Source organism: Argiope bruennichi, chromosome 9, assembly GCF_947563725.1.
Source record: "Argiope bruennichi chromosome 9, qqArgBrue1.1, whole genome shotgun sequence".
In the NCBI taxonomy this organism is placed as follows: Eukaryota; Metazoa; Arthropoda; class Arachnida; order Araneae; family Araneidae; genus Argiope; species Argiope bruennichi.
Genome location: NC_079159.1, coordinates 108,504,444 through 108,530,292, shown reverse-complemented (window position 1 = coordinate 108,530,292; position 25,849 = coordinate 108,504,444). Strand labels below are relative to the sequence as shown.

Sequence of the window (25,849 nt, the reverse complement as noted above, 5' to 3'; positions counted from 1 at the left end):
CTAATAGTGAAGTATTGGTCCCACTCACTTCAGGGATTCGAATTTACCATCGAGAAATCGGACTTCAAAGATATGAGAAAGGGGGGAGGGGGGGGGGAGGAGAGGACGAGAGAAGAAAAACGATTTTTTCTCTTCGAACTCCCTGAGACTTCATTAGGTAATCTTTATCTATTAGCGATAGGTTTATAGAAGTTATATGCAGAATAATTAGCCCTTCGGTGGGTTTAAGCAACATTACTTCTTCTGAACAGTACCGTCGACACGCAAAATGAAAGAGCATTCAGATGCATTCTTATAATTTTTGACCAAAACTGTATCTGTAATAACTTGGCTTAGATGACATTATTAATTGAAAATAATGATAAAAGAAAATTTCTTAAAATCAAAAATGAAGATCATTTGATTTGACAATAATTTTGTTGCATCAAAATTTTTTCTTTATTCAAAGTGGCATCACTTTCTACATCCTAAAACAAAAATAAAAAATACTAATAATACGTAGTATTTTTAGTACTACTATTGTATTTATTGTAATAATAGTGAGTAAAAATGGCTGATTCTGGTGCGAGTTGGAATCGTAGTTCTGGTGTAGGCTCTGTAGATCCTAATGAAAAGCTTTTTCTTTTCGGGTATTCTTGTAAAATATTTCGGGATGATGAGAAAGCAACTTATATTGACCAAGGAAAGCATTTGATACCTTGGATGGGTGATAAGTCTGTTATGATCGACCGGTGAGTGACATTATTATTTCATCATGGCGTACAATTTTAATTTTAATCTAGTAACATTTATTTCCAAAAAGTATAGAAGTTTTAGAACACTTTTGGAGGAATGTAGAAGAGAAGCTGAGGAAGAATTGTCTTATTCTTAGCTAAGTTGTAATTTTATTTTGTGTAAAAAGATATATCATTAAAGGTGCGAGCTTTAATTGTAATTGTGATATTAACGGCAGCATCAACCCAAATTATATATTTTTGTAAATTTTTTATTGTATATTTTAAGAAAAAACATTATTTGTGAAATTTTAATGAATTAAAATGATAATATTTGAAAAAAAAAATACATGACATTGATGAGCTTCACAATATCAGTGCTATTGTGCTTAGTAACATATATTATATCCATACATTTTGATATTCTTTATTTTGTCAAATGCTTTTAATGATAATACAATATCATATTTATGAATAAAATATAAATAATTTTATATAGTTTAAAAGTCTTTTCATATCTGTTGTAATTTTTCTTTTGCTGTAGCATTCTGATATATTAGTTTTTCTCGAAGATAAATTTTAAAAAAGTTCCTGCTTAATATTAATTTGCTAACTAATATTCAAATGTATTTCTAATATTCAATTTATTTCTCTCATTAATATTATTTAAATGAATGAAAAGTTTCTTAATTTTTTTAACAACTAATATTTATTTTAATTTTGCTTAATGTATTTATTGGATGTTTCTTTATCATTTAAATATTTATATATATTTAGTATGATATTTTATTTAATTATATGTTAAATGAATATATTTATTTTAAATTTGATCTGTTGGTTTTGAAAATCTTAGTTCTTTTCAAATTTCCTTTTACGTTTAATTGCATTGCCCTAGAATGCTAGAAAACAAGTCAGCCTTAAACAGTCTCTTCAGTTCTTAAACAATCTCTTAGGTTTCATTGATTGATTTACTATGTTAGCATCATGCTTTGCCTTATTGACATAATAAAATATTAAAAGAAATCATTAAAAAGGAAAATTTTTATGTGGTCTATAATAAATTTGGTGTTACTTGTAAATTAACCTCATGCCATTAGCAAACGTTTGCTCATATGCATATCAGTGGCGAACATAGGCATTACACAGGTGGTATCTCTGGTTGCAATAAATATGATTAATCATTGAACATGCATTTAATACACAACTAACAACTTGGTGGACAGCTTATTTTAAATTTTACTTTAGGAATTTTAATAATTAAAATATGATTTGTCGGTACAATAACTGATTAAAAATTGTGATTTAAATAGGTATGATGTGCGAGGCTATCTTCATGATCTCAAACACTATGAATCCAAATCTGAGGAATATGAAGATTCATTTGCTGAAGAAGAAAAAATGTGTGATGAAGAAAGATATAGATCATTAAGATCAGATATGTCTGAAGAACAATTGTACCAAGGTATGTGTTTGTAGATATGTTTTTTTTTTACTTAAATTTTTTACTTATATATTTTTTATATTTATATTTTCTTAGTTATTTTCATGTGTTTTTAGATTTTTGATTAATTTTGTATTAGTGCTATTGATCTCATATTTCCTTTATATATGGGGTAATTTTTTATTGTAAATTGGTTTTTAACCATTGTTAAGTCATTTTTCAGATGTTATTTAATCAGTTTTTTTTTTTTTTACTTCACCTATTTGCAATAATGTTTCTCAGTTTTTTTCATACAGAAATAGTATTTGTGTGGCCACTTGAAGGGAATCAGCCTTGACTGGTGCAGATTCGGCAACCAGCCATTGAAGCCTGATTTTACAGACAACGATCTTCCCTACTTTGGGAGAAATATTGTAACTTATCTCTGGGAATTCCACTCTGACATGTAATATATTATTTCAGTGACCAATATATATCTAAGAAATGACACTATTAAAAAAAGTTTTTAAGGGGTCTTCAATTTTTTTAAAAAATCTTAAAATATGTTCTTTACTTCTTTTTTAAAATTTTATTTAGGTTACTTTAAACAACTTTTTGTAATATTCAGTTTATAGTTGGAAAAGAGAAATAAAAATTGATTGTTTCTAACATAAAGGGCATTACACTTTGTCAATATAAAATTAAATGGAACAACATTTTTGTGACATATCAAAGGTTTCAGGTTTTTTTTTTATGAAAAATATTAAGAATGACATGCTGATACTTAAAATTATTGTATTGCTTTGTCATAAGTGATGAAATATTTAATTTTACTTTCATTGTGTTTGAAATAAGCATTACATTTAATTATTTTAAAAATTTATTTTGATTCTATTCTAAAGGGATTAATTTGAAAGAATTTTAATCTGTTGTTTTTCGGCAGAATGATTAAGAGGTATTCAAGAAATTTTATAGATTACTCATAAAATATCTTGAGCAAAACTCATTTGTAAAGTTTAATACTAGACTTGCATCTGGTAAAAAAAAAAAAAATGTGATATGTTCTCTCATTCAAGAATTAAGTTTTATAGTCTGCACACATGCATGTGTGCGCTAATTGTTGTGCGTGTGCATAATTTTTTTCATAAGGAAAATTTCTCTATTATAATTAGTTTTTTGCATAAAGTAATTTGAAACTTGTGAAATAGTCCTACTTTTTTTCCTTAGATTTTTGTATGTAAGTAACTTCATATCAGGCAGATTTGCAATATTTTAATTTTTTTTCACATGAAATTAAACCAAGATTTTGGAAAGATTTGAAATAGTGAAAATTGAGAATATTTTATGTAATAAAATCTCTTTAATATTAAAAATTTATCTTAATTTTATTAAATTTTGAGGAATGCATAAATATAAACTAATATATAATTTATCAGAAACTATTTTGCTCAACAAAGCCTTTTTAATATTTTAGCAAGATATTTTTAATGCTCTATTGGCCTGTTATATAAATATGCTATCAATATATGCATATATAATTTCTCAAAACGTGGAATAGAGTAAGTTACAAGTTCTGCAATTTGCAAACTTATGTATAAAATACATCATAAAGTGATTACATTTAGCATTTCTTAACTGTGAAACTAAATTGCAGTGATATTTTTTATTTAATATCAGTGATGTCATTTTGATATTTAACAGTGTCTATGTGACAATCTAAAATAAAATATCATGAGATCTACTTTTTTTTTAATAGTTAGAGAAGATTATGTCTGTATTTGCAGTATCTGATATAATAGTGCACCAAAGCATGATGAAAGAGAAATTAGTAAACTCTGCTACTATTTTGTATATATATTGATTGAATAAAAAATATCTTTATAAAGCATCTGTCTCCTTAGATACTAAGAATTTTTATAACCTACCTTTCTTGAATTTTAAGGATAATTCTAAAAAGATAACAAAATTGTAACTTTTGTTAACTTTTAATAGAGTAATCTTAACTATTTTATCTATTAGGATCTATATTTTGACTATTAATTTTCCTGCATATACTTATTTCCTTGAAGTTGAAGACCTCTTGCTTATCCAGTGGTTTTACAGTCAAATTCAGTTTAAATTGTGTTTTTAATTTCCTTAAAGATGAAGTTTACTCTAAATTAGTCAGATGTTAATCTGTTTGCTTTGTAAAGGATATGCTTGAATTTCTTCAATAAATTATAAGTTAATCACATGAGAAAACACATATGTGTTTTTGCTAACTTAATTTCGCATCTGTTATGGATACTTTTTAATTTTAATGGAAACTTGTTTTTCTTCTCCTTAAAATAGTGAATAATCTAATTTATCAGAGATTGCAGTTTGTAATAGCTAATCTTACAAAATTTAATAAATTATCTAATTAATCTTGTCAGCTGTTATTTGAATTATTTAACTTTATGTGAAGGCTTAATGTAATTTAATAATTAATATAACTAAAATGTTTGATTTAATTAAAGCTTTTTCAAGATACATGGCAAATTATATTGGGGAAGCTGAAGCAAGGGAAGGGAGATCTTGAAATGAGTTTTAAAAAAAAGAACATATTTTTAAAGTAGTAGTATTAGTCTAGTTTGTTTCATAAGGAAGACATTAATCAAATTAAATGAATGGAGAAATCTGATGAAGAAAGGAAGATAATTGCTACATCTATGGACTACAAAAGACAGCTTTTGGTTTGGTAAGAGTGTCACATATTGGTATTAGTTTTATTATTTTTTTTAAATATTAGAATTCAATGTTTTCATGTGGTAGTAGTTATATAAAAAGAAAAAAATTCTGTAATTTTAATAAAATGCTGAAGTACTTTAATTTTTTTATTGTATAAATTTATTGTGTGTGATATGTATATATTTGTAATTCATTATTGTAATTTTAACTGCTCTTTTTTTTTTTTGTTATTACATTATATAATTATTGTGGCCTTTTGAAGATATAATTTAATTACTTTGAAAACAACATACTTTAACTGAGTTTGATTGTAAAATTTATGTTCATTTTTTTATGTTGATTGGCAGTTTTATGTTTTTAATTTTGAAATTTGTCTGATTTCTTGTTTTGTTAATTAGGACATTGTATAGATGAACTTGGAAAGTTGGTTTGTATGTGTTGAGCATTACAGAATGTCATTTGGTATATTTTAATTAAATTTTAAAACTTTTAAAAAAAGAATTTAAAGTAAAACATTTTAAATTTTTATTGTATATTTTTTAAAGACATTACTGTACATTTTTTACTGTTCAATTATCTTTTAATATAAATTCTTTAATTTTTTAAGGAGTTGAATTTTTTTATATATATATTAGATAAATGACTTTATGTAATTTTATTGTATGAAATAAATGAAATATGCAAGAAAATGTTTAAAATAAAGAAGCAAAGAATTTAATTAAACCAGTTAATTTATTTTATACATATGAACATTTTTTATTGTTTTAGGAAAAGTATATTTTTATTGCAAGTTTCAAACATATGATATTTAAAAACAATAGAATAATAATGATATTTTATTCTTTAAAAATACTTTGCTACCATAAGGAATTCATTTTAATAAGCAAAAACTATATCTTGAGTTTTATGTTTGTTCTAAATTTTCTCATTAATAATTAGAGAAAATAATGGTATAAATTCATATAAGTGTTTAGTAGAAGAATATTATTTTAATTTTGAAACAATATATTTTAACTTGAAATTAAGGTTTATCATGAATATATATAATTAATGTTTGCAATATTTTAATAAATATGGAACTTTTGTTTTTCTTGTATCTACTGTACTTGCTGCTTTTCAAAAACTATTCATTCTTTTGAATTGTTGAATTGTATATTTTTTATTTGTTCTTATAAATGTTGATTTTTGAAATTACTTTGTTATCTTCATATATGTTAAATAATTTTTACAGAGGAGGAGTTAAAGCGGTTACGTGCAGCTATAGCTGGTGATGGAGCTTATCATGAAATAGCATTCTCTTATGACAGTGCTGAGGCTGAACAAAGTGCTGAACCAGAGGCTGTTAAAGGTAAATTTATTATATTATTATTTTCACTTTTGAGTATTTTATTTATTACTTTAATTTTTCTATCATTATTTTCTATTAGTAAAATATTTGGCTGAAACCTTGAATTAGTTGTTAATTTTCTTTATTGTATCTTCATTTATTATTTCTACTCAGGTCCTTAAGAATTGTATCAAATAATTTTATTTTAAAAAAGGTTTTAATCATATATATTTTCAAGATATAACTTTTATTTTAATGAAATATTAAAATTCAATGATATTACTGGTTATTAGTTTATTATTACAATTTTATTTGCTAATAAAATTTTTAAAGCATTTTTTGTTTTAAAAAAACTGATTATTAGTAAAAAAATTTTTTATAAATTTAATTATAGTTTTAAAAATTTAAATTATAAAAATTACAATGTAAATTTAAAACTGTATGAAAAGTTTATAAATCTTGTTTGGTGTAATAAGTATAAGTACAATAGAACCTGATATTCTGAAATGGACTTCAGTTTTAATCTGTAATTAACTGTTCAAATAATTAAAATTTTGTAGTTTTCACTATTGTTGGGTAGCTGTTTGGCTTCAGGTGTCAGGTGGACAGATGGCACCTGTGCTCATTTTATGTTGCTTTAGCTTTCACACTGATTACACATTTATAGATTTGAATGCCAGTATTACGGCTTTGATAATGTGGATGTTTTCAGATTTTTGTCTTTCAGTTTTATGTTTTTCTCTATGACTGAATTCCTGTATGTAAGTGCAGTTAAATGGAAGATGATCCTAAATGGATGAATGGAAGTGAATAATATTGAATGACATGATGAACTATTCCAGTTTGCTAACATTTACAGGAATGAGTTTAAAGATTAATAAAGTATCAAATGCTTTTGCACTTTTTATTTTCTAAACATGTTGATGAAGCCCCAAAATGGACAAACTCTTTTCATGAGATATCATGGTATGGTAACTAGAAAACATCAGTCTGTAAAGATGCAATTTGCAGACTGATGCTGTAAAGATGCAATTTTGGCATTTCACCATTATATAGATGCAATCCATTTCCGACATCAAGTAGTGCATTTGGGATTGCAGTACTTAAGATATATCCTTAGGAAATCCTTAATCCTCCTCCTTTCAGTCTTAAAGAAAGTTTTGAAAAATTGCATGAAAAATACTCTCATGTATTCCTCCTCTACTTTTTTTATTTAAAATTTTTTTTTTTTAATCTTATATTAGCAACCTTTATTTAAAGTGTGAAAACTGAGACGTATACATAGAACTGTTTTTACAAAATATATCTATTTATTTAATAAGTATGCAGTATAAGTCTGTTCAGAACCATAAGCATTTTTTTGCTGTTTGTAATGTTTGAAAATAAAAGATTAATTATGGATATTAAATATACTTGATTTCATTTTAAAGTCTTTTGTGTGAATTAAAAACAACTAAAATGTTACTTTATTTTTTTCTGAAATTTGTTGAATAAATTAATTCAATGAATATATTCTTATTAAGATAAAAAATGACACAGTTAATTATTTTGTAAAGTAAAAGTAGCTTTTAAAGACAAAATTTTATTTTTTTGCTTACTAAATACAAATTAATTATTTTATTATTTCTCATTTTTGAGTTTTATTTTGAATGACATTATATAGAATTATATTTCTGTCAAGATGTGTCAATTTTTTTATAAAATGCATGTGGTATGTGTAAGTGTTCTCCACTTGTAAGGTAAGCTTCCAGTTTTTTCTTAGTAATAAAATACAAGCAATTCTACTGCTCATGTACCAAAACTATGAGGCTAGATGAAAAAGGAAATAATTAAGAAGACTTTTTTATTTATTTTTTTGTAACTATAATATTTATCTAAAATTTCGGTCAGAAATTACTTAATTGTGTTATTTTATTAAGAAACTTATGTTGGATGAAATATTTATCCCAAACTTTAGATTTTATAGACTAATAGAGAAATCCTTAAATAATGGTATTTCAGAAATATTTCATCAAATAAATTTTCTTATTCCTATTGAAATAATTGATTTGCATTTAAATTTTTCTCCATTAAAATTATAAACTGTAAAATTTGAACACTGTTGAACTCTTACAATATTGTATTGTTTTTTAAAAGCTTTTCTTTTATTTGTAGTGATAAATAATAGTGTAAAACTTTAAAACTTTATTTATTTGGTTGGAGTAATGTGAAGTCAATCATAAGCTCAAGATCCCGCCAATGTTGTTGTTGCGGCGGTCCGGTCATTCAGTTTTATGGTTTAAATCCATGTGCCTTCATGGCGGGTTGGAGAGTTAGATGGTTGACTTTCCTTCATTTCATCACTAAAGTTATAATTCTACATTATATATCTTGCTTTTATAAATAACTCTTTGTTATTAAACTATCAAAATAGTTTATTATCATGATTTCCTTTGAATATTGTTTTTCACTAATTATATATGCCTAACATATTTCTCTTAAGAATTATTATTTTTTAATATTAAGAAAAATTTGAAAAAAAGACCTCCTAGAGGAAATCTTGAAAATTAGATTTTTGGCTCTCCATATTGAATTGTGCATATTCTTAAACAGAGTATTTATATTACATGACCTATGTTTTCAATTCAAAGTCAATATATAAGGGTTTATTTTTTCTACTTATAGATTTTTTCCTAAAGAGAATGAATGAGTTTGACCCACCTGTTGGGAACACATCGTCACTTTGAAGAAAACCGATACTCATTGTTTTCTGTATACATCTAAAAATATTGGAAAGTGTTTTCCAGAGACATAAATGTTTTATATTTTTGATTTTCTAGTTGAGGAGCCAGAGGATGTACTCTATCAAGTTCCTGAGGGACTTTCAATACCAAAAGGAATGGAAGTGGTAGGTGATGATGATTATTACTTCTTACTTCACTAGAAGCTGTTTTGCAGATAGCTAAAGAAAATATTTGATCATTAGAAATATATTAAAAGTCTTATAATGACAGTGGATTCTTACTGTTAAGATTTTTATGATTTGATTTATTTTCTATTAGTAAGTCATTAGAATAAAATGTAACACTGAATGCTAAATATAGCAAAGCAAAAAAAAAAAAAAAAAAAAAAAAAACCTTCTTTTTCCTTTTTTTTTTTAAATTTAAGATTTTTTAAAATTAAAATACACAGTACAAGACAAAATATGCTACTGTTTCTTATATATTATTGATTGGATAAATAATTCTATACTTTATGGAGTTAAACAACTTATGGGATGAATAACAATAAGAATATTTTGCTATATTAAGTACTTCCATAACATTTGTTTGCTGGGAGGGGGTTCTTATATATTCATTTATTTCCTTTTCTATTGAAATTGCTTTAATGTGTCACACGTTGCTTCTTTATTTCTTTTTTAAAAGTCAGTTTTTATAAGATAGAAAGGAAAATTTAAGTCAATTTTTTTTAATTACAATTTTCCTGCTATAAGTTACCATTCTAGTGAATTTAAATATGTAATGATTTCACCAAGCTCATTTGCTTTCAATTCTGTTTGCTTGATATTTCATTTAATTTAGTATTTTAAATTTTTTCCATCTTTCTTTTGGATGGATTAATCATGAAAATGGTGCAACATTTTTGCTTCACGATACCAAACAATATTGAAGAGAGAAAGGAAAATGTCTTTTATGACATTTGTCTGCATTAAGTGAAATTTACTTAATTAGTTTGTAAACATGCTTTTAACATCTTTAACATTATTTGTTAACAATGCATTACATGGCCAATTTATATAAAAAGAGTTGGCTTAATGCAAAAATTTATTGATTAAAAAAAAGGATTTAATTCTTTTAGTGAATAGAATTTTTATGTATGTGACCTACATATATTTCTTTTTAATATACTTTTTTCTTTCATATTTTAGCCATATACTATGAAAATCCATGCAATCATTGAAAAGACAGCTCTATTTGTAAGTGAGCAAGGAGGTCAAATGGAAATAATTATAAAAATGAAGCAGCAGGGGAATCCTCAGTTTGCTTTTATGCATCTGGATAATCCTTTATATCCATATTACAAGCATCTTGTGAACGTTATAAAGTCTGGCACTTACAAACCTGCTCCAGCAAGGAAAGGTAAGTAATATGCATGTTGTTAAAATTTAATCAGTGGTGTTTTTCTTTCATTTATGATTTCTACTAATCAATAAAAATGATTCTTACAGCCTAACCGGGATTTGTATATGTCATGTAAATTACCAAGAGCTGTGATTGTATTTGAGAATGAAATTTATTATCATAAGGTTGTAATTGCCAAGCTGATATAAACTGTCGTGTGTAAACTAATAACCTTGGAATTCCACGTTTATTTCTATCTTAGAAATGTTAAGATAATTTTTATTCCTTATGAATTTTTTTTAACCAGAAGTTAATAGATTTTATTATTTTAGAAAATAATCTAAAAATATGTTTTAAATTTTTTGTGGTTCTTCTTGTAATATTTTATGTTGAATAGTACAAATACAAAAAAACAATAGGGTTTTTTTTAAAGGCACTAATCCTTTATAAGGCATTGGTTTGAAAATATGGCAGCAGCCTTTTGACCATTCTTCATTTGCTTCAAAAAAAAATGCTTTAATGTTCTATTTAATTTTATATAAGTAATGTTTTTTCTCGTGTATACTGTCTATATAAATAAAAATGTAAATGTTCATTTGTTCAAAATCGATAATCTCCAAAAGTTTTTTCTGATAGTTTTGAAATTTTGGCACAACGTTGCATTCAAATGCCGGTGGATTTGTATACATTACTATGCTTTTATATAATTTTTGTGTCACTCCTCTAACAGGTAAAAAAAATATTTTTTATACTTTTTTGGATCAGGAAGTTCAATAGATGGCACTTTTTCAAATAGCACCATCTGTTGGAGATAAAAGCAACACCTGCCATACTAATTATTTTGCAGTTCCAACTCTGTTTCTGATTTCATTGTTAAATGGGATTTTCACAAATTTCAATTTATTTTATGAGATATTTTATTGCAAATGAGCTGTATATTTTATCATAGTGTTCATTTTGTGAACTCAGCAGAATGAAAAAAAAAAGATTGCTACACGCATATATACAAATCTGACTATATAGCAAAATCACTTCAAGTGAAATCGATGATTTTGGGGTGACGCTTTATAAGCCAGATAACAGCTACGAGACATGAGAAATTTCTTTTGTCTAGTGGTCTTGTTACTCGGCTACGAACCCAAAGGTTGCGAGTTCGATCCTCGCCTATCGCCAGTAGCAACATTGGTGACCCGATGACGTGATACGCAAAAAAAACCTTCATACAACTGTTGTAGCGCCCTCTACCAGATATAAATAAAATCAAAGCTGATAAACAATCGGCCAATAAATAAAATGAAGCTGATAAATATTCGGCCAATAAGAAAAAAAAAAATGCAGCTGATAAGTAATCAGCCAAAAAAAAAAAAAAATGGATAAGACGCTACAGCCAATATATCACCACTAATAACAGCAAAAACAGGACAAAAATTGTTCGTCTCACCTCCGACGCACTGAAGGGGGAGTAATGTGGTGACGCTTTATAAGCCAGATAACAGCTACGAGACATGAGAAATTTCTTTTGTCTAGTGGTCTTGTTACTCGGCTACGAACCCAAAGGTTGCGAGTTCGATCTTCGCCTATCGCCAGTAGCAACAATTTAATATGTGCTTTTCATCTTTCTTTTCAAGATTTACGTAGAAACACTAGACCATTTGGGAATGCATTAATATTGCTTGCCTGAAATACTCGACATTGTGACGCCACATAAAATCATGTAATTAACAACAAATATGCATGTTCAGCTGTAAAACAATTTATTAGCTGGGACATTCTCATATGAATTGACAGAAATTGGTAATGGAGTGGTGCCAGTTGATCTGACCTTGGGACAAATTTCATTGCTTCATAACTTTTGCATTTTAGTGGCGAAGAATTGGTTGAAAAAATGCTTCTCAATTTTCAAATCAGTTACAAGAATCATGATTGCTGAGTGAATGAGTTATACTTGTGGCCAAGAAAAAGACATTTATGAGCTTTACCATTTTATTTAGTTTAACATTCAAACCGGACTTCACTTACAAATCCATTGACATTATTATGGAAACAGATGAAGTGCTTAGTTATTCTATAGAATTTTTAAATTCACTTGATATGTCAGGGAGGCCATAGCATGTACTGCAATTGATAGTCGTCATGCCAGTTGTGAAATATCAGTCAACTAAAGTTTTGCAATCGTTGGAGCTTGCAATACAAAAAAATTTAGAGTGGTGCTTGTAGTCACCATCAACAAAGTTCTGTGCTAATTTCTAGAAATATGTGGTTTAAATCTAGACTAGGATTCTTCTCACATGGACAGTTATATGTTGAGTGTTCTAGAGTCAGCAGATAAGACAATCTCTATGTGCACAAACATTGGAATGATAAAATTATTATATAACTTCAAGCATTGTAAAATTAATAATATTTGAAACATATACTTTCTATTCTTTTCCATTTAATCAAATTGAATGAGAGCAGCACATGATTGGGTACAGCTAATAGTTAATATATTTAAAAATTGGTAATGATAAATGGCCAGGCAGATTTTTTTCAAAAGTGAAATTTATATTTATTGCGTAAATTTTTCCTAATTGTATAGAAGAAGGTAATGTTTTAGCATTTTCAAATTTATTCATAGAACATTGTATGATAAGAAATTGATTTATTATAAGAAGAGTCAATAAACATATTTTATTAATTATAACAGACTATTATTTGCAGAAATAAAAAAAAAGGGGGTTAATCCATTTATAATTTTGAACATGGTTCGATTTATTGTAAAAGTACAAAATTCTCAGTAAAATGAATCTCCCTGATTATGAAGAAAAATGCCCTTGTGAAGAATTATGGAGAGATTTCACAGTACTAACATATCTTAAGACAGAATCATTATAGAATATATTGTTACTATTTTCAAATCTTCAAAATGACATTAAATTAAAGAAACTAAAATTCAGGTAAAAGGAAATGGGCCAATTTATCAAGTCAGATTAACTATTTGTCATGAAACCGTTCTTTACAAGTTGAAATGTAATAAATTTATTTTAAGTATCATATAATAACATAACGGTTTTTTGTGTTATTCTGTAAGTTGATGTATAAATATTTAATAATTAATATAATGTATTTGATAGTAAATATTTAAAAAATTTCTCTTGATGATACTTGATAATTCTTTGTGCTCCTGATTAATGGACTTTGAATACGTTATTGAAAAGCTGCCATGTTTTTCAGTTTCGGGATAGAATAATAAGAAAGGAACAAATTGGAAATTCTTATCTTTTGGATGTTTTGAATTTATTTTTTTTAGATGTTTGGAAAACCATGACTGTGCCCTGCATTTGCACTGCATTAGTGGCCAGTCATTCATTTTATTACATATAGACTCTGAATGAATTGTTTTCTTTGTTGTAGTTAGTGTTCTCATGCTAATATAATCATCTTATTTTTTTAAAAATTAAAATTGAACTTACATTTTATTTTATTTTATTTTATATATATATATATATAATCTAGTAATTTAAATTTATCTGCTGAAGGTATAGACGAGTAAATGTGAAAATAAATTCTTCTCATTTATAATTTATAGCAATTATTTGTCAAATTCTACTTTTGATAGTTTTGTAGCAATGTCATTTTGTAGCTTAATGGAAATAGTGTTGATAAATGGAAGAAATACCTATAAAACTTTTTAATTTTTCAGTCAGTCGCAGTGAAGATGAAGATGATGATGGTCATTACTTACATCCTAGTCTGATGTCAGGACGACAAGAGCCTGTACCAAAAGTAAGAATTTATTTTCAATATAGTTAAGTTCATGCTTAACTCTTATAAACATATATTTGTTATTCAATAAAATTATATGTTATCTTTTATTTCAGTTCACGGTTCCTACTATCAATTTCCGTCGTAGCTACGATGATAGTTATTCAGTATTAGTCAGAAATTTACAACAGCATAGAAAAGAAGAAGCAGCTTCCCCTGCACCAGAATTGGAACAGAATTCAAATGAAGGTAAATGGGATAATATTATTTTAAATAAGCCATGGGATGTGTACAGTGTGGCTGACTTGTTACATTTTTATTGCAATTGCTTTAATCTTCAGTCAATTGCTAGATGACCTTGATAACCGTGACATGCAAATCTGCAAAGCTAAAATAGAATATTGAGTATGATGCTGAAAACTTTAGATTAGTGACTTTTAATGTAATGTCACCAAGTATAGGATACTAGCTTAAAAAACATTGGAATGCTATATATTATTTAATAATTTATTTTAATATTTCTCTGTAAACTTATAATGCAATTGCTTTTTAGTGAATATTTTAAAGATTGTTTGATTCCAATATCTTATGTATCCTAATTAACCCTTATCGTGGCAATATAGCTTTTTTGAAGAAAAGCAAAAAGAAATGTATATAGTTGTATGTATAAATGTAAAAAGTTGTATGTATGGTATACTATACAAAATGAACATAAGGGTTAATACAGAATTTTTTTCCTTACAGGTTCTGAAAATACTTCTTCAACAAGTGATGAAGAAAATAACGAGCTTAAAAATAGTGAACCTTCCTTTGTTCCACAGATTATTCCTCCTCCACCTGATATTCAGCCTATCATAGATAAAATGGCTGAATATGTTGGCAAAAATGGAGAAGATTTTGAGACCATAGTTAAGAGTAAAAGTGAGTTTCACTGAATTTAGAAATGAAAATTATAGTTTTTTTGATTCTATCGAATTTGAAGGCATTTATAAAGGTTTCTCTTATTTGATCATTAATTCCATTTTGTTTTATTAATTTTTGTTGAAATTTTTTTTGAGTTTATTTATTGTCAATGCTTATTTGATGATGATAAAAATTATGCTTTTCTATCTTACCTTTTCAGAGGATAAACGATTTGATTTCTTACACTCCTGGCATGAATATCATAATTATTACATCTACAAAAGAAACCTTATTAAAACAACAGTGAAGTCTCAGAGTTCCCCAGTTTCTGAAAATGCTACTAATGATGGTAAAATCCAAAACATTCCTTATCAATGCCAACCAAAACCTATAGTACAAGAGAGTGGACCTGTCCTTTATAAAAATGGTCAGGCCATCAACAAACAACCTAAACAAAGTACAAAGCCAAATGAACCAACTAACGTTGCTATAGTACCTGCAAAAGTCGAACATGATGCTTTTCATTCTCAAGATTCCCAAAATACTGTCTTGGAACCCCAGTCAAAGTCTATAGAAGGTCCAAAAGATGACACATCTAATTCTATGGATTTCTCAGATTCTCCAAAAATTGACAAGAGCTCTGAGGAAGAACCTAAAACTAAACCTCCTAAAGCATTAAAAGGTGAGGTTTATTTTAATCTTATTTTTACTTATTGTTAAAACATTTTTTTCCCCTTCAATTTAGTAGCTAGTGTAAAGAAATCTGCTTCTATAAATTACTACACACTTGTACCCATGGCTGCACCTGCATTTTTCTGTTGTATATTAAAGCATAATTTAATTAAAATACTCATAATTTGATACTATACAGTTTTTGATTTCTTATATTCAACCTCTTAAAATGCTTTAGAAACCCTCAACCCTAATTAAAATAGTAATTAATATTAAAAACTTTGTTTAAATGACAGGTTTTTATCTCACTGTTACACAAAAATAAAATGTAATAAAAATGTAATAATTAAATGTCTATAAATTTAATATTTCAACAGATGAAAAGTATTGTTATAAATTGTTTTAATTACTTTTTAAAAATTGATAAAATTAGAGAAATAATCATACAGAAATAAAGTTGGTCACTGAAAAGCCAATTTTTAACATTTTAACATGATGTAAAAATTGTATTCTATAATAATATGTCTTGAGATTGTGGTGAAAAGATGTAAAATGATTCTGCCCTCCATATCAATCCCTTTAGGATGACAAAGCATTTCTTTAATTTTTCAACTAATTCTTGCTGCCAAGGAACTTATGCTTCAAATTTTCTTTGATTCTATTCAGTGAATGTAAAATTGTACAAGGTTCAAAGGATAAACAAACATTCAATTTTATATATAGATTATATTCTTTGGTTAAAAATTGCAAATTAAAATATTGTCATTTTAATTTAGGTATAGCTGTTCTAAATATTTATTCTTAATAATTAATTTCCTTTTTTTAAAAATTCTTTCAGGTCCAATAAGTTTTTCCTTAAAATCCAAAGAAACTGATACGCCTAATGAAAAGGCAAAATTGACTCCACTATTAATGGATGATTCTGAGGATGAAAGCTCTGAAGAGAACAAAACAGAAAAAGATACATCAGTTAAAAGAAGAAAATCAGTTGATGATTCTAATCAAGTAAATATTACAAAGACTACTTCAACTGATTTAGAGGTCAAAACTCCTAAACAGAATAGTGAAATTTTAGAAGCTAAGCAAGGTAAAATTTATAATTTTTTGAAATGTTTTATTTTAATTATAAAGTAGTGGGGGAGATCCCCCCCCCCTGGAGAGGGTATCTTATTGTAAATTTCAAAACTCTTTTTCAATTGAAAGATAAACCATTTGTTTTAATCTCTGAATTTAAACATTTTTATTTCGTTTTGTTGAAAATAGAAAGTAATTGATTTCCTCTTATGATTTAAGAATTAAAAAGTTGTGTTCTTACAAATTACATCCTGAAAAAAACTTATCTGAGCCTTAAATTTCAATTATACGAATTTCCAATTATCCGAATGGATTTTTTTCGAGAAAATGTTGAATAGAAAATTTCAGACCTTGCCATTGATGCACATTTTTCCAATTGATGGAAGCTATTTTCTTTTTGCAGTAAAATAGGGATATGCATATCTTTTGTATAAATATTGCTTATGGGTAACTTTTTAAATACATTTGTTATATATACAATGAATCCTTTCATATGTAATTTAAATTCTAGTTTCTTTTTCGAATTAATCTGAAAGTTTTTAAATTTTAATTTCAAGAATTAAAGAGGTTTTTTTTATTTTTTTGTTTTTGCATATTATTTTTGTGTTACCCTTGGACTTTCTTGGTGACCTTAATATTATGCCGAAATTGCCAAGCTGTATTATATAATACAATATCTTGATAATATATTTCATTTGCTTGGTGATCATTTCTGGAGGCCAGTATAATATATAAATACTGGTTTTTTTCTATATCTGATTCTAGATTTATTTAATTCAAATAATTGTAGTTTTGTTGTGTGAAAGTGTGTACTTTAAGTTATATGCTTAGAATGTCTTTCAAAAATAATAATGTAGAATAATATATTATGCCTTTGAAAATATAATAAAGAGAATTTGATACTAATCCACCCTTTTTAAGCAAAAATACACTGTCAAGAAAAAGTTTTTAATCTTTGTCTATGAAAATATATATATATATATATATATATATATATATATATATATATATTGGAAAAATTGTTAAAAAAATATTCTTATTTATGTATTTATGAATAAGCATACATCAGCTTTAATTATCGAATAGGCATATAGCAGCTTTAATTATCACTCTTCTTAAAATAGACATTTTTTGATTTATTCAGTCTGGCATTTTTCTAAATAATTAATTTAACAATTATTGAATTGCAGTGAAATAAAATTTATTTTACTGCAGTACTTAAAAATGATGATTTTAATTCATTATGGATACATTTTGGAATCTAAAATTTGTTTATAAATCAACAAAGTGTTTTAAACTCATTTATTAATTGCATTTATTCTTTTGTAGCTGAAGAGCGTATTAAAGATAAATTAGTCAGTGCTGCTAGAGAACGACTTGCTCAACAAAGAAAGGAAAAACAGATGCAACTCGAACAGCAAAAAAGAGAAGAGCAACTCAAAAAGGAGAAACAGCAGATGCTAGATCAACAAAGGAAAGAAAAACAGTTACAGGTGGAAAGAAGACGCAAAGCTGAATTGTTTTTGAAAATGCTGAAAAAGAAGAATCCTGATTCTACAGCTGTTGTATCCCACATTCTTGCAAGCGATAAAGCTTCATCAAGTAGCAAGCCTTCAGATTTCTGGAGTTTACCTGATACTTCTACTATTGCTCCCCCTACAGATGGCGGCATTCTGTTTCATGGATCCAAAGTGTAAGTATTGGTTGTAGATATATTTCATCATCTTTTTGCCTACTTTTTTTGGAGGTTGCGAAGGATTCTTCTCTCTTGAGATCTCTTCCCACCAAGTGTCTATGTTTTTCGTGGTTGCTATAGAAATAAGTTACTGTTTGAAGAGTCAATTTTAGTAGGTGGAAGTTCATTGAAGTTTGTTGCATTCACATGCTTAGCACCAAATTGTCTATTTAGGTGTTAATACATTTAATTTTTGAAAACATTAAAAAAAATAATTTAATAGACTCAAAATTATTAGAATACCTAGAATTTTATACAAAAAAAAAAAAAAAAAAAAAACATAAATTAAATAGAAAAAAAAAAACTATCCTAATGAGTGCATAATACTGAAAAAAATCATTCGTGGAATGAAATATCAGTTTCATTTTATTTGTTATAAATCCAGATAAATAATATCAAATTGAGCAGATGCTGGGTAACTCAGCTAGTTTAATGTGAAAATAATATGATTAAATGCAATTATATCATAAAGTTTATAAAAACTTCTCTATACTAATATCAACTAAAATATTCATTATTAAATGTGCATTAATTTTCTCAAAATTTAATAATTTACTTTCTCTAAAATACATATTTTCCCAAATATAAAATTAGTAACTATAATTCTTTTTTAAACTGTTTTATAACTTAATATCATTCTCCACTTGCTTTCTTAAATAGAATTAAATTTGCAAAGTTGCGATTCACAGAAAGTTCACAGTTTTATATTAATGCTATTACTTTTTTCTTGAATTATAAGGGCACTTTGAAATACATTTTAAGGTTTAAGGAACAAGAGGGGGGGAAAATACAAACAATGAAATACTTTAATCTGAAAGACAGTGAATAAAATTTTTAAAAGCAACCTAGGGAAATGGGAAAACACTATCAATTCTGACAATAGTGAGAAGATGTATGATTGACAGTTCATCTACCAACTCAAATTAATAAACAACAGGAATAAAGTAAAACTAAAAATTGTGTCAGAATCTGCATTTTTGGAATGAATTTTTCTTTCCAAATACTGCAGCAATATATTCTTGTAGCAACTATCATGTCCAGATGCTTAGGAGGAGAAAGACATTTTATGGCAGACGGACAGTATATATCTTGTCCATATATTCCTTCTTATTTATTTTTCTGTGTGCATTGCAATAGTAGATATGTAGTATAAAATAGTGGATGCCATTGTAATATAAAGCATAGATTTCAGTTTTATACTTTTAAATTATGTTTAAAATTCCATGGTTATGATGTAGTGAAATAAAATTTCATTCCACTCTGAGAAAGTCTTATCTGTCTACAGGTGAACACAATAACTATACAATGGAAAGAACTAGATAGATAGAATACTGTACACAGATTTAGTATCTAAAGTTTAGATTCATACTGTTGATATGTCAGTAGTTTTTTTCCCCTCATGGATGTAAACACAATAATTCAAAAAACACAATGACTTATATAAATGAAATAAGGTGATAACACTTTTATTAAGGAGTATGTAAGAAAGTTTTAGAGAGACAGAAAGAAAGCTATAAAATATGCTGGCAATGCCATTTTCACGAATCTTTGCTTCCCCCAAATTATGATGACTTAAAAAAAAGCAAAAGTACGTGCTCTTTAATGAAACAAAATTGTAAATGGCTAACAAATAGCAAATAGTGTCAATTGTGTTTTGTGATTTTTTTAAAAAAAGATTATTTCTCATATATTTAGTCAATAATAAAAGCATGTTAAAAATATTTGCTTAAATTTCTTTGGAAATATCTATTTTTCAGTAATTTGTTGATATTACGTTATATGTAACATATCAGTAAGAAGTGCTATTGAAGACTGGGCAACCAAGGTTGGAGGGTATGTAGGTATGAATGTGTTGAAGAGTATCCTCCAATGAATGTATGAACCAGTATTTGAGTGAATCAATATATTTATAAGCAACATTTTACAAATATTTTTCATTATTACTTTTGAAAAAATTATAGGTAGCCGTGAGATAGTTTTTTTTTTTTTTTTTTTTCCTTTCTTTCCGGGGATGTGTTAAAAATATAGTTTCTTTTACTCAACGTGGTTATTATTATCTTTTCTTAATTCCTGAACTGGTCACATTAAGCATCTACTGTAATATCAATAATGTGCTTTGTGAAACATTTATCTTTTTCTTGAGTGTATTTTTATATAGGATTGTGGTTTTTCACTGTTTGCAGTACTGAACTTTCCAAGCCTTGAAAAATATAAAATTGGTTAATATTATACATGTTAAATTTTTAATACATGGCAAAATATCCCATATATATATAAAAAATATTAAATTTGTTGTATTGTTTTAAAAATAAACCAAAGGTGCATGGGAAAAAAAGAATGCCAAAGTTTTAGTTGTGGAGTCTGGCTAATGGATAGTAATGCCAGTTAAAACTGTTTAAGAGTTTGGATATGTTTATTATTGTATATTTACTTATTAGTGTTCGGTGTCCTATTTATGTGATGTTAGGTTAACAAGAAAAAAAGCAATGGTATATGATCCACTTCAGAAATGAAATGTGACTGTCTTGTAAACAATGCACTGGACATTAAATGCAAGCTTCCATCTAAAATTCTAAATATAAAAATGAATACAATGTTAGATTACTGATATGCCTCTTCATAAAGGTGTCATTTTTGATTTGCTTTGATCTAATTTTTCACCAAGAAAATATTTCTTTGTGCATAAATATTTTGTTATTTAGTAGAACTACAATTTTGATTAAATTCAACACACTTGCAGTTAGAAAGTGCAACAATTCTAGGAATCAAATTTAAGCCATAAATTCTAATAACTGCTATTAAAAAAATAAAATAAGGTTAGGAATTTTTTTAAAAAACAGATTTGTTTAAATTGACCCAAACATATAAAGCTGAGCAAAAAGAAATTTTTCTCATGATTGGCTCTTTGAATCACTTTTTAAAATTGTTTTTGAATTATAGTAGATTTCAAATTTTCATTTCTGCTTGAAAAATTTTCTTGAAATTGTTTGATCGTAACTATTGCTTTTTTTTTCATTTTTTCATTTTTTTTTATTTTGTAAATATTGTCTTTATAGTTTTTCTGTGGTTTTGCATTTTTTGTTTATATAAAGCTACAATTAATTAAGATAGTAAAATAGTAGCCAATATTAGCTCCTACAATATTTACTTTATGTACTTTTAAAAATTTTACATTGACATTGTATCTGCATAATTGTAGGTTACAGCTTCTTTATCATAAAAATCTATAGTTTTTATCAGAATTTCCTTTAGAAGGAATTGTAAAAACATTTGATTTTAAATCAAATCAATTTTTAACTATGTTTTGATTTTGTGTGAAATTATTGTTTAAAAACACTATTATTAATACTGCCATTTGTTTGTCTATTTCATTGTAGATAATCTGTTTTTATTTAAATTTTCGGGGGTTTTTTTAATTACTAGTTTAAACTTCCTGAACATAATAAATTGAAAGAAGTTTACAATACTAGTAAGTTTTAATTTTGATATGTTGCTACAGTTTTAGATTGTGAACATGAAATATTGTTAAGAGTATAAAGTTCATAGCTTTAATGCAATGCAAAGATCAGTTGATTAAAACAATTAAAAACTGCTCCATGTCTCTAAATGAATATATCACAGTGATTGAAGTAATTTCAAACACATCAACATTTAATTTTTAGAAAGCTATTTAGGTACAAAGACATTCCATCTAAGTTTAAAAAGGGGATATTTTCTGTCAAAATGTTATTAAGAGCAAATCATATTAATATAATTTAAAATGAAATTCAGAAATATTATGTCTTAAAAATCAAATTTTCATAATGGAGATATTTTTGCTGAAGGCTGCTGCTTTTATAGGATTATTGTCATGAAGTTCGGGATAGCATGTTATCTCTAGAGGATTATTTTCATGGTTATCTTTTTTTAATATTAGCGAATTTATTTCCCAACATAACTTTGTACCTTTCCTAGCAGTGTTTCCTTCATCAATATTTCTGTCATGTAATGAATTTATGAATATTGGTGTCAGTTAAATCTTGTGTTAGAAAGTTTTTATTAACTTTTTATTGTTACAAGTTTAAAATTTAAAAATAAATTCATTTTTTCCCTTTCTTTTTCTGTAGGTTATTAACATCTACTGGTGTATCTACATTAAAATCAGAGTGCTCTTCTGATACTGTGTCTGAACATTCAGGTGAAGAAGAACCAATTTCTGTAATAGGGGAGAAATTAAGTAGTGAAGAACCCGAAGCACCACCGGAAGAAACTGTTGTTCCTAAACCAGAAAAAAAGAAGAAGAAACGAAAACATTCTTCTCGTTCTAGAAGTAGGGAGCATTCCCGATCTAAAAGATCCAAAACACCTCGTCGTTCTAAGGAAAAAAAGCGATCTCGATCACATTCTCGGAAGCAAGAAAAGAAAAAGGAGAAACAATTGCCTGCAGCATATGCACTTTCAGCACGGTAAGATTTTGTTATACTTTTTTTTTAAAAAAATAAGTTTTTTTAATATGTTAAATATTGTATTGATTTTCTTTTAATTCTTTTATATTAAATCTTGGTTTATACTTTCAATTTCACTAACTATCTTTGGTGAACCAGCTTGTGTGCATAAGCTTAGTTTTTAATTTATTAAGTTAAGTCAAGTAATATAAAATATTACTTGATATCTCGAATTATTGCTCCCACGTTTTCACAACCTTAAATACAGCATGATATTACACTAAATAAGCGTTTTCTATTTCTTATAATTAGTACGTTACCATACTCTTGAGACATCAGTGATTGAATACATACTGTTGTTATATACTAAAATGCTGTTTTAAACTTCTGAAATAAACATAGAATATTCTGTTTGGTTAGCTATATTTGCAAAGTTGTGAGATAGATTAGTGTAATTGATCTAATTAAATTGGACAGGTGACTCTACCAAGGTTTATTTTGTGATGTCTCTCAAAACTGGAGAGTCATAATGGGAATAGTATTGATGATATATTTAAATACACTGAATATTAATATGAAATTAAAAATTGGTACAGTGTTTAGAGTTGGGATTTTGCATGTAGAAAGCATCTAGTAAAGTAGTTTTTATGAGATTTCTCTTAAAAATGAGAGGTAATTGAGCCAATCAAACATTTATGACTTACTTTCTGATCATGAGGTCTACTTTCAGATTGTCATATCTTAAAAAATGTCAAAATCAATGCTGTGATATTTAGGAAGTTGGTTTTTGGTATTGATAATTATTTTAAACTTGTAGATTTTGGATACAAAAATGTAATTTTCTGATTCTGAAATACAGCAGATGTTGGCTACTTTGAAGCTAATGGGACTGCTATAAAAATTCGATGTCTTTTGAATAATTCAATGCAGTACACTCCCGAATATCCAGCCTAATATGGCAGACTGGATAGCAAAAAAGCAGGATAGGCTGGAGCTCTTGCTTTGTGGTAACGGGGCTGTAATAATAATAAAAAAAAAAAGCAGGAGTTTTATGAACTCATTTCTTTGCCCATAAATACCAGTTTTTTTATACCATAATTCACTTTTATAATAAATATTTTCTCACTTATTGAGTACTAAGCCCTCCATTTATCTCGAGCCATGTAAGATGTGAACACATCCAAGAGGGAACATGTCAAGTTAAAATAGAAGGCTCTCTCTGTATTGGTAGTTTATATATGTTTATACTGCACTGCACGTTTCAAGAATTTATTTGAGAAAAAGCAAATTAAAGGATATAAACTATTCACATTTTAACATAAATTCTATAAGGCTTGACTTTAATGCTGGGAACATAAACAAAACATTAACAAAAATCGTAGGCCCAATTCAGAAAAAAATAGAATCAAATTGATTTCATCTTTTACTGATAAATGATTACATAGATATGAAAAGGTAACTCTAATATACGAATCAAAACTTACAGTTTTTAGTTTTAGAAAAAGTTCTTAATAGATGACTGTTTCTGCATTTTAGCCTGCTGCCAATGCCTTGGCAATGTTGCGGATACAAAGCTTGCCTTCCTCATTTAATTACGATAAAAGAAAACTAGGCCGGATAGTCATGAGCAGGATACTCTGGATAGTTCTATCACTTTTACATTTAAAACAGCAACAAGAATGTTTGATGTTTAGAAGTTGTAATAAGTTATTCATTATTAATTATTATACAGCAAATAATTTTAATAAATTAAGATAATCAGTATTACAAAATAGTAAAATTTATTTTTAAAATTGTACATTTTGAATCTGTGTAATAAAACTGCAAAATAAATAATACTAATCATATATTATATGTTGAATTTTTTTATGAGTAAAAAAACTGCTTTTGTTTTTAATTGAATGCATTGTACAGAAGTATAACCCTGAAATAAATTATTAATGTATTCTTTTGCAATCACCAATAATGCAAGTCATGGGCATTTTTTTTGAAGCAGTTCAGAAATAAAATTAGTTTTATATAGTTTTTTTAGTATCGACTTTGTTTTAGCCAAAATAAATTTTAATTGCAAACAAGATTTTAACATTACCTAATAAGAAATGTAAGGGATAAAAAAAATGCATATAAGTGTATAGAGCTTCCATCCATTTACTGATAAATTATTGTTTTATTATATTTAATTTTTTCATTTAGTTATGTGGTATATCATATAATTTATTATAAAATTTTCTTACAAGTTTGCAATAAAATTTAAAATTTCATTCTTTTTCAATTTGATTTTTACCATCTTCATTGTATTTATTAGAAATTTAAGAAATGGTCAGGAATCTACATAATTATTATTTAAACAAAATTCAGAACTTTTATTTTTTTTATTATTACCAAGCTGGGATTATCATAAGAATGCATAATTATTGTTAGTTTCCTTGATAATCTTAACTTCCCAAGATTTAAATTTAATTTGAAGTATTTTCAGATGATAGTTGCTTTATATTGTGGTCTTATGGATGGATTATGGTTTTATGCATAATGGCATACATTTTGATTAAATATTAAAGTTTTTATTTAGGAATGATTTTAATAATTTCAGAATTTTTGAAAATGTTGATAGTTTTTGATTGGAATCTATACAGATATTAAATTTCTTTTCATTTTTAATCATTTGAAAATGGTATTAATGAAATCACATATAAGTTTCATTTAAATTTGTGTATGTTCAGAATCTGCATCTTTCTTAACATGTGAGAAGTGCTGGGTTTTGGCGCCAAAATTTTAATTTGTAGGTATTAAATTAGATTAAAAATTATCAAAGCATCTCTTTATTTTCCTCAATAATAAATTAATTTTATTTATTTTTATTTTTTTAGCTCCAGAAGTAGATCAAGGTCACCAAGACGCTACAGACCATCTTTCAATCATTGGAATAGGAGAAGATGATAAATTATTTTTGTATAAATGATCATTGGTTTGTAGAAACTGATTGTAAAATATTGCACTGTAAATAAAGTTTTTATTTTTTATTGTTTCA

The 25,849-nt window shown here is 26.6% G+C and overlaps 1 protein-coding gene across 1 annotated transcript; it reads left to right on the top strand.

Annotated features, from left to right (window-relative positions):
* Positions 1 to 484: 484 nt before the first annotated feature.
* On the top strand, positions 485 to 25,849 carry LOC129984950 (splicing factor, suppressor of white-apricot homolog). The gene is made up of 13 exons (XM_056094892.1): positions 485 to 731; positions 2,024 to 2,175; positions 6,074 to 6,190; positions 8,989 to 9,056; positions 10,077 to 10,287; positions 13,952 to 14,034; positions 14,130 to 14,262; positions 14,758 to 14,934; positions 15,137 to 15,598; positions 16,427 to 16,675; positions 17,992 to 18,355; positions 22,504 to 22,842; positions 25,689 to 25,849. Exons 1-13 carry the CDS (start codon positions 550 to 552, stop codon positions 25,756 to 25,758), a joined length of 2,607 nt encoding a protein of 868 aa, XP_055950867.1. The 5' UTR covers positions 485 to 549; the 3' UTR covers positions 25,759 to 25,849.

Bases quoted from the DNA above. Each gene is read 5' to 3' on its own strand.
- LOC129984950 (XM_056094892.1), top strand. From the start codon at position 550: ATGGCTGATTCTGGTGCGAGTTGGAATCGTAGTTCTGGTGTAGGCTCT. The intron at 9,057-10,076 runs GTAGGTGATGAT...TTCATATTTTAG, and splicing joins TACCAAAAGGAATGGAAGTG to CCATATACTATGAAAATCCA. The intron at 10,288-13,951 runs GTAAGTAATATG...TTAATTTTTCAG, and splicing joins ACCTGCTCCAGCAAGGAAAG to TCAGTCGCAGTGAAGATGAA.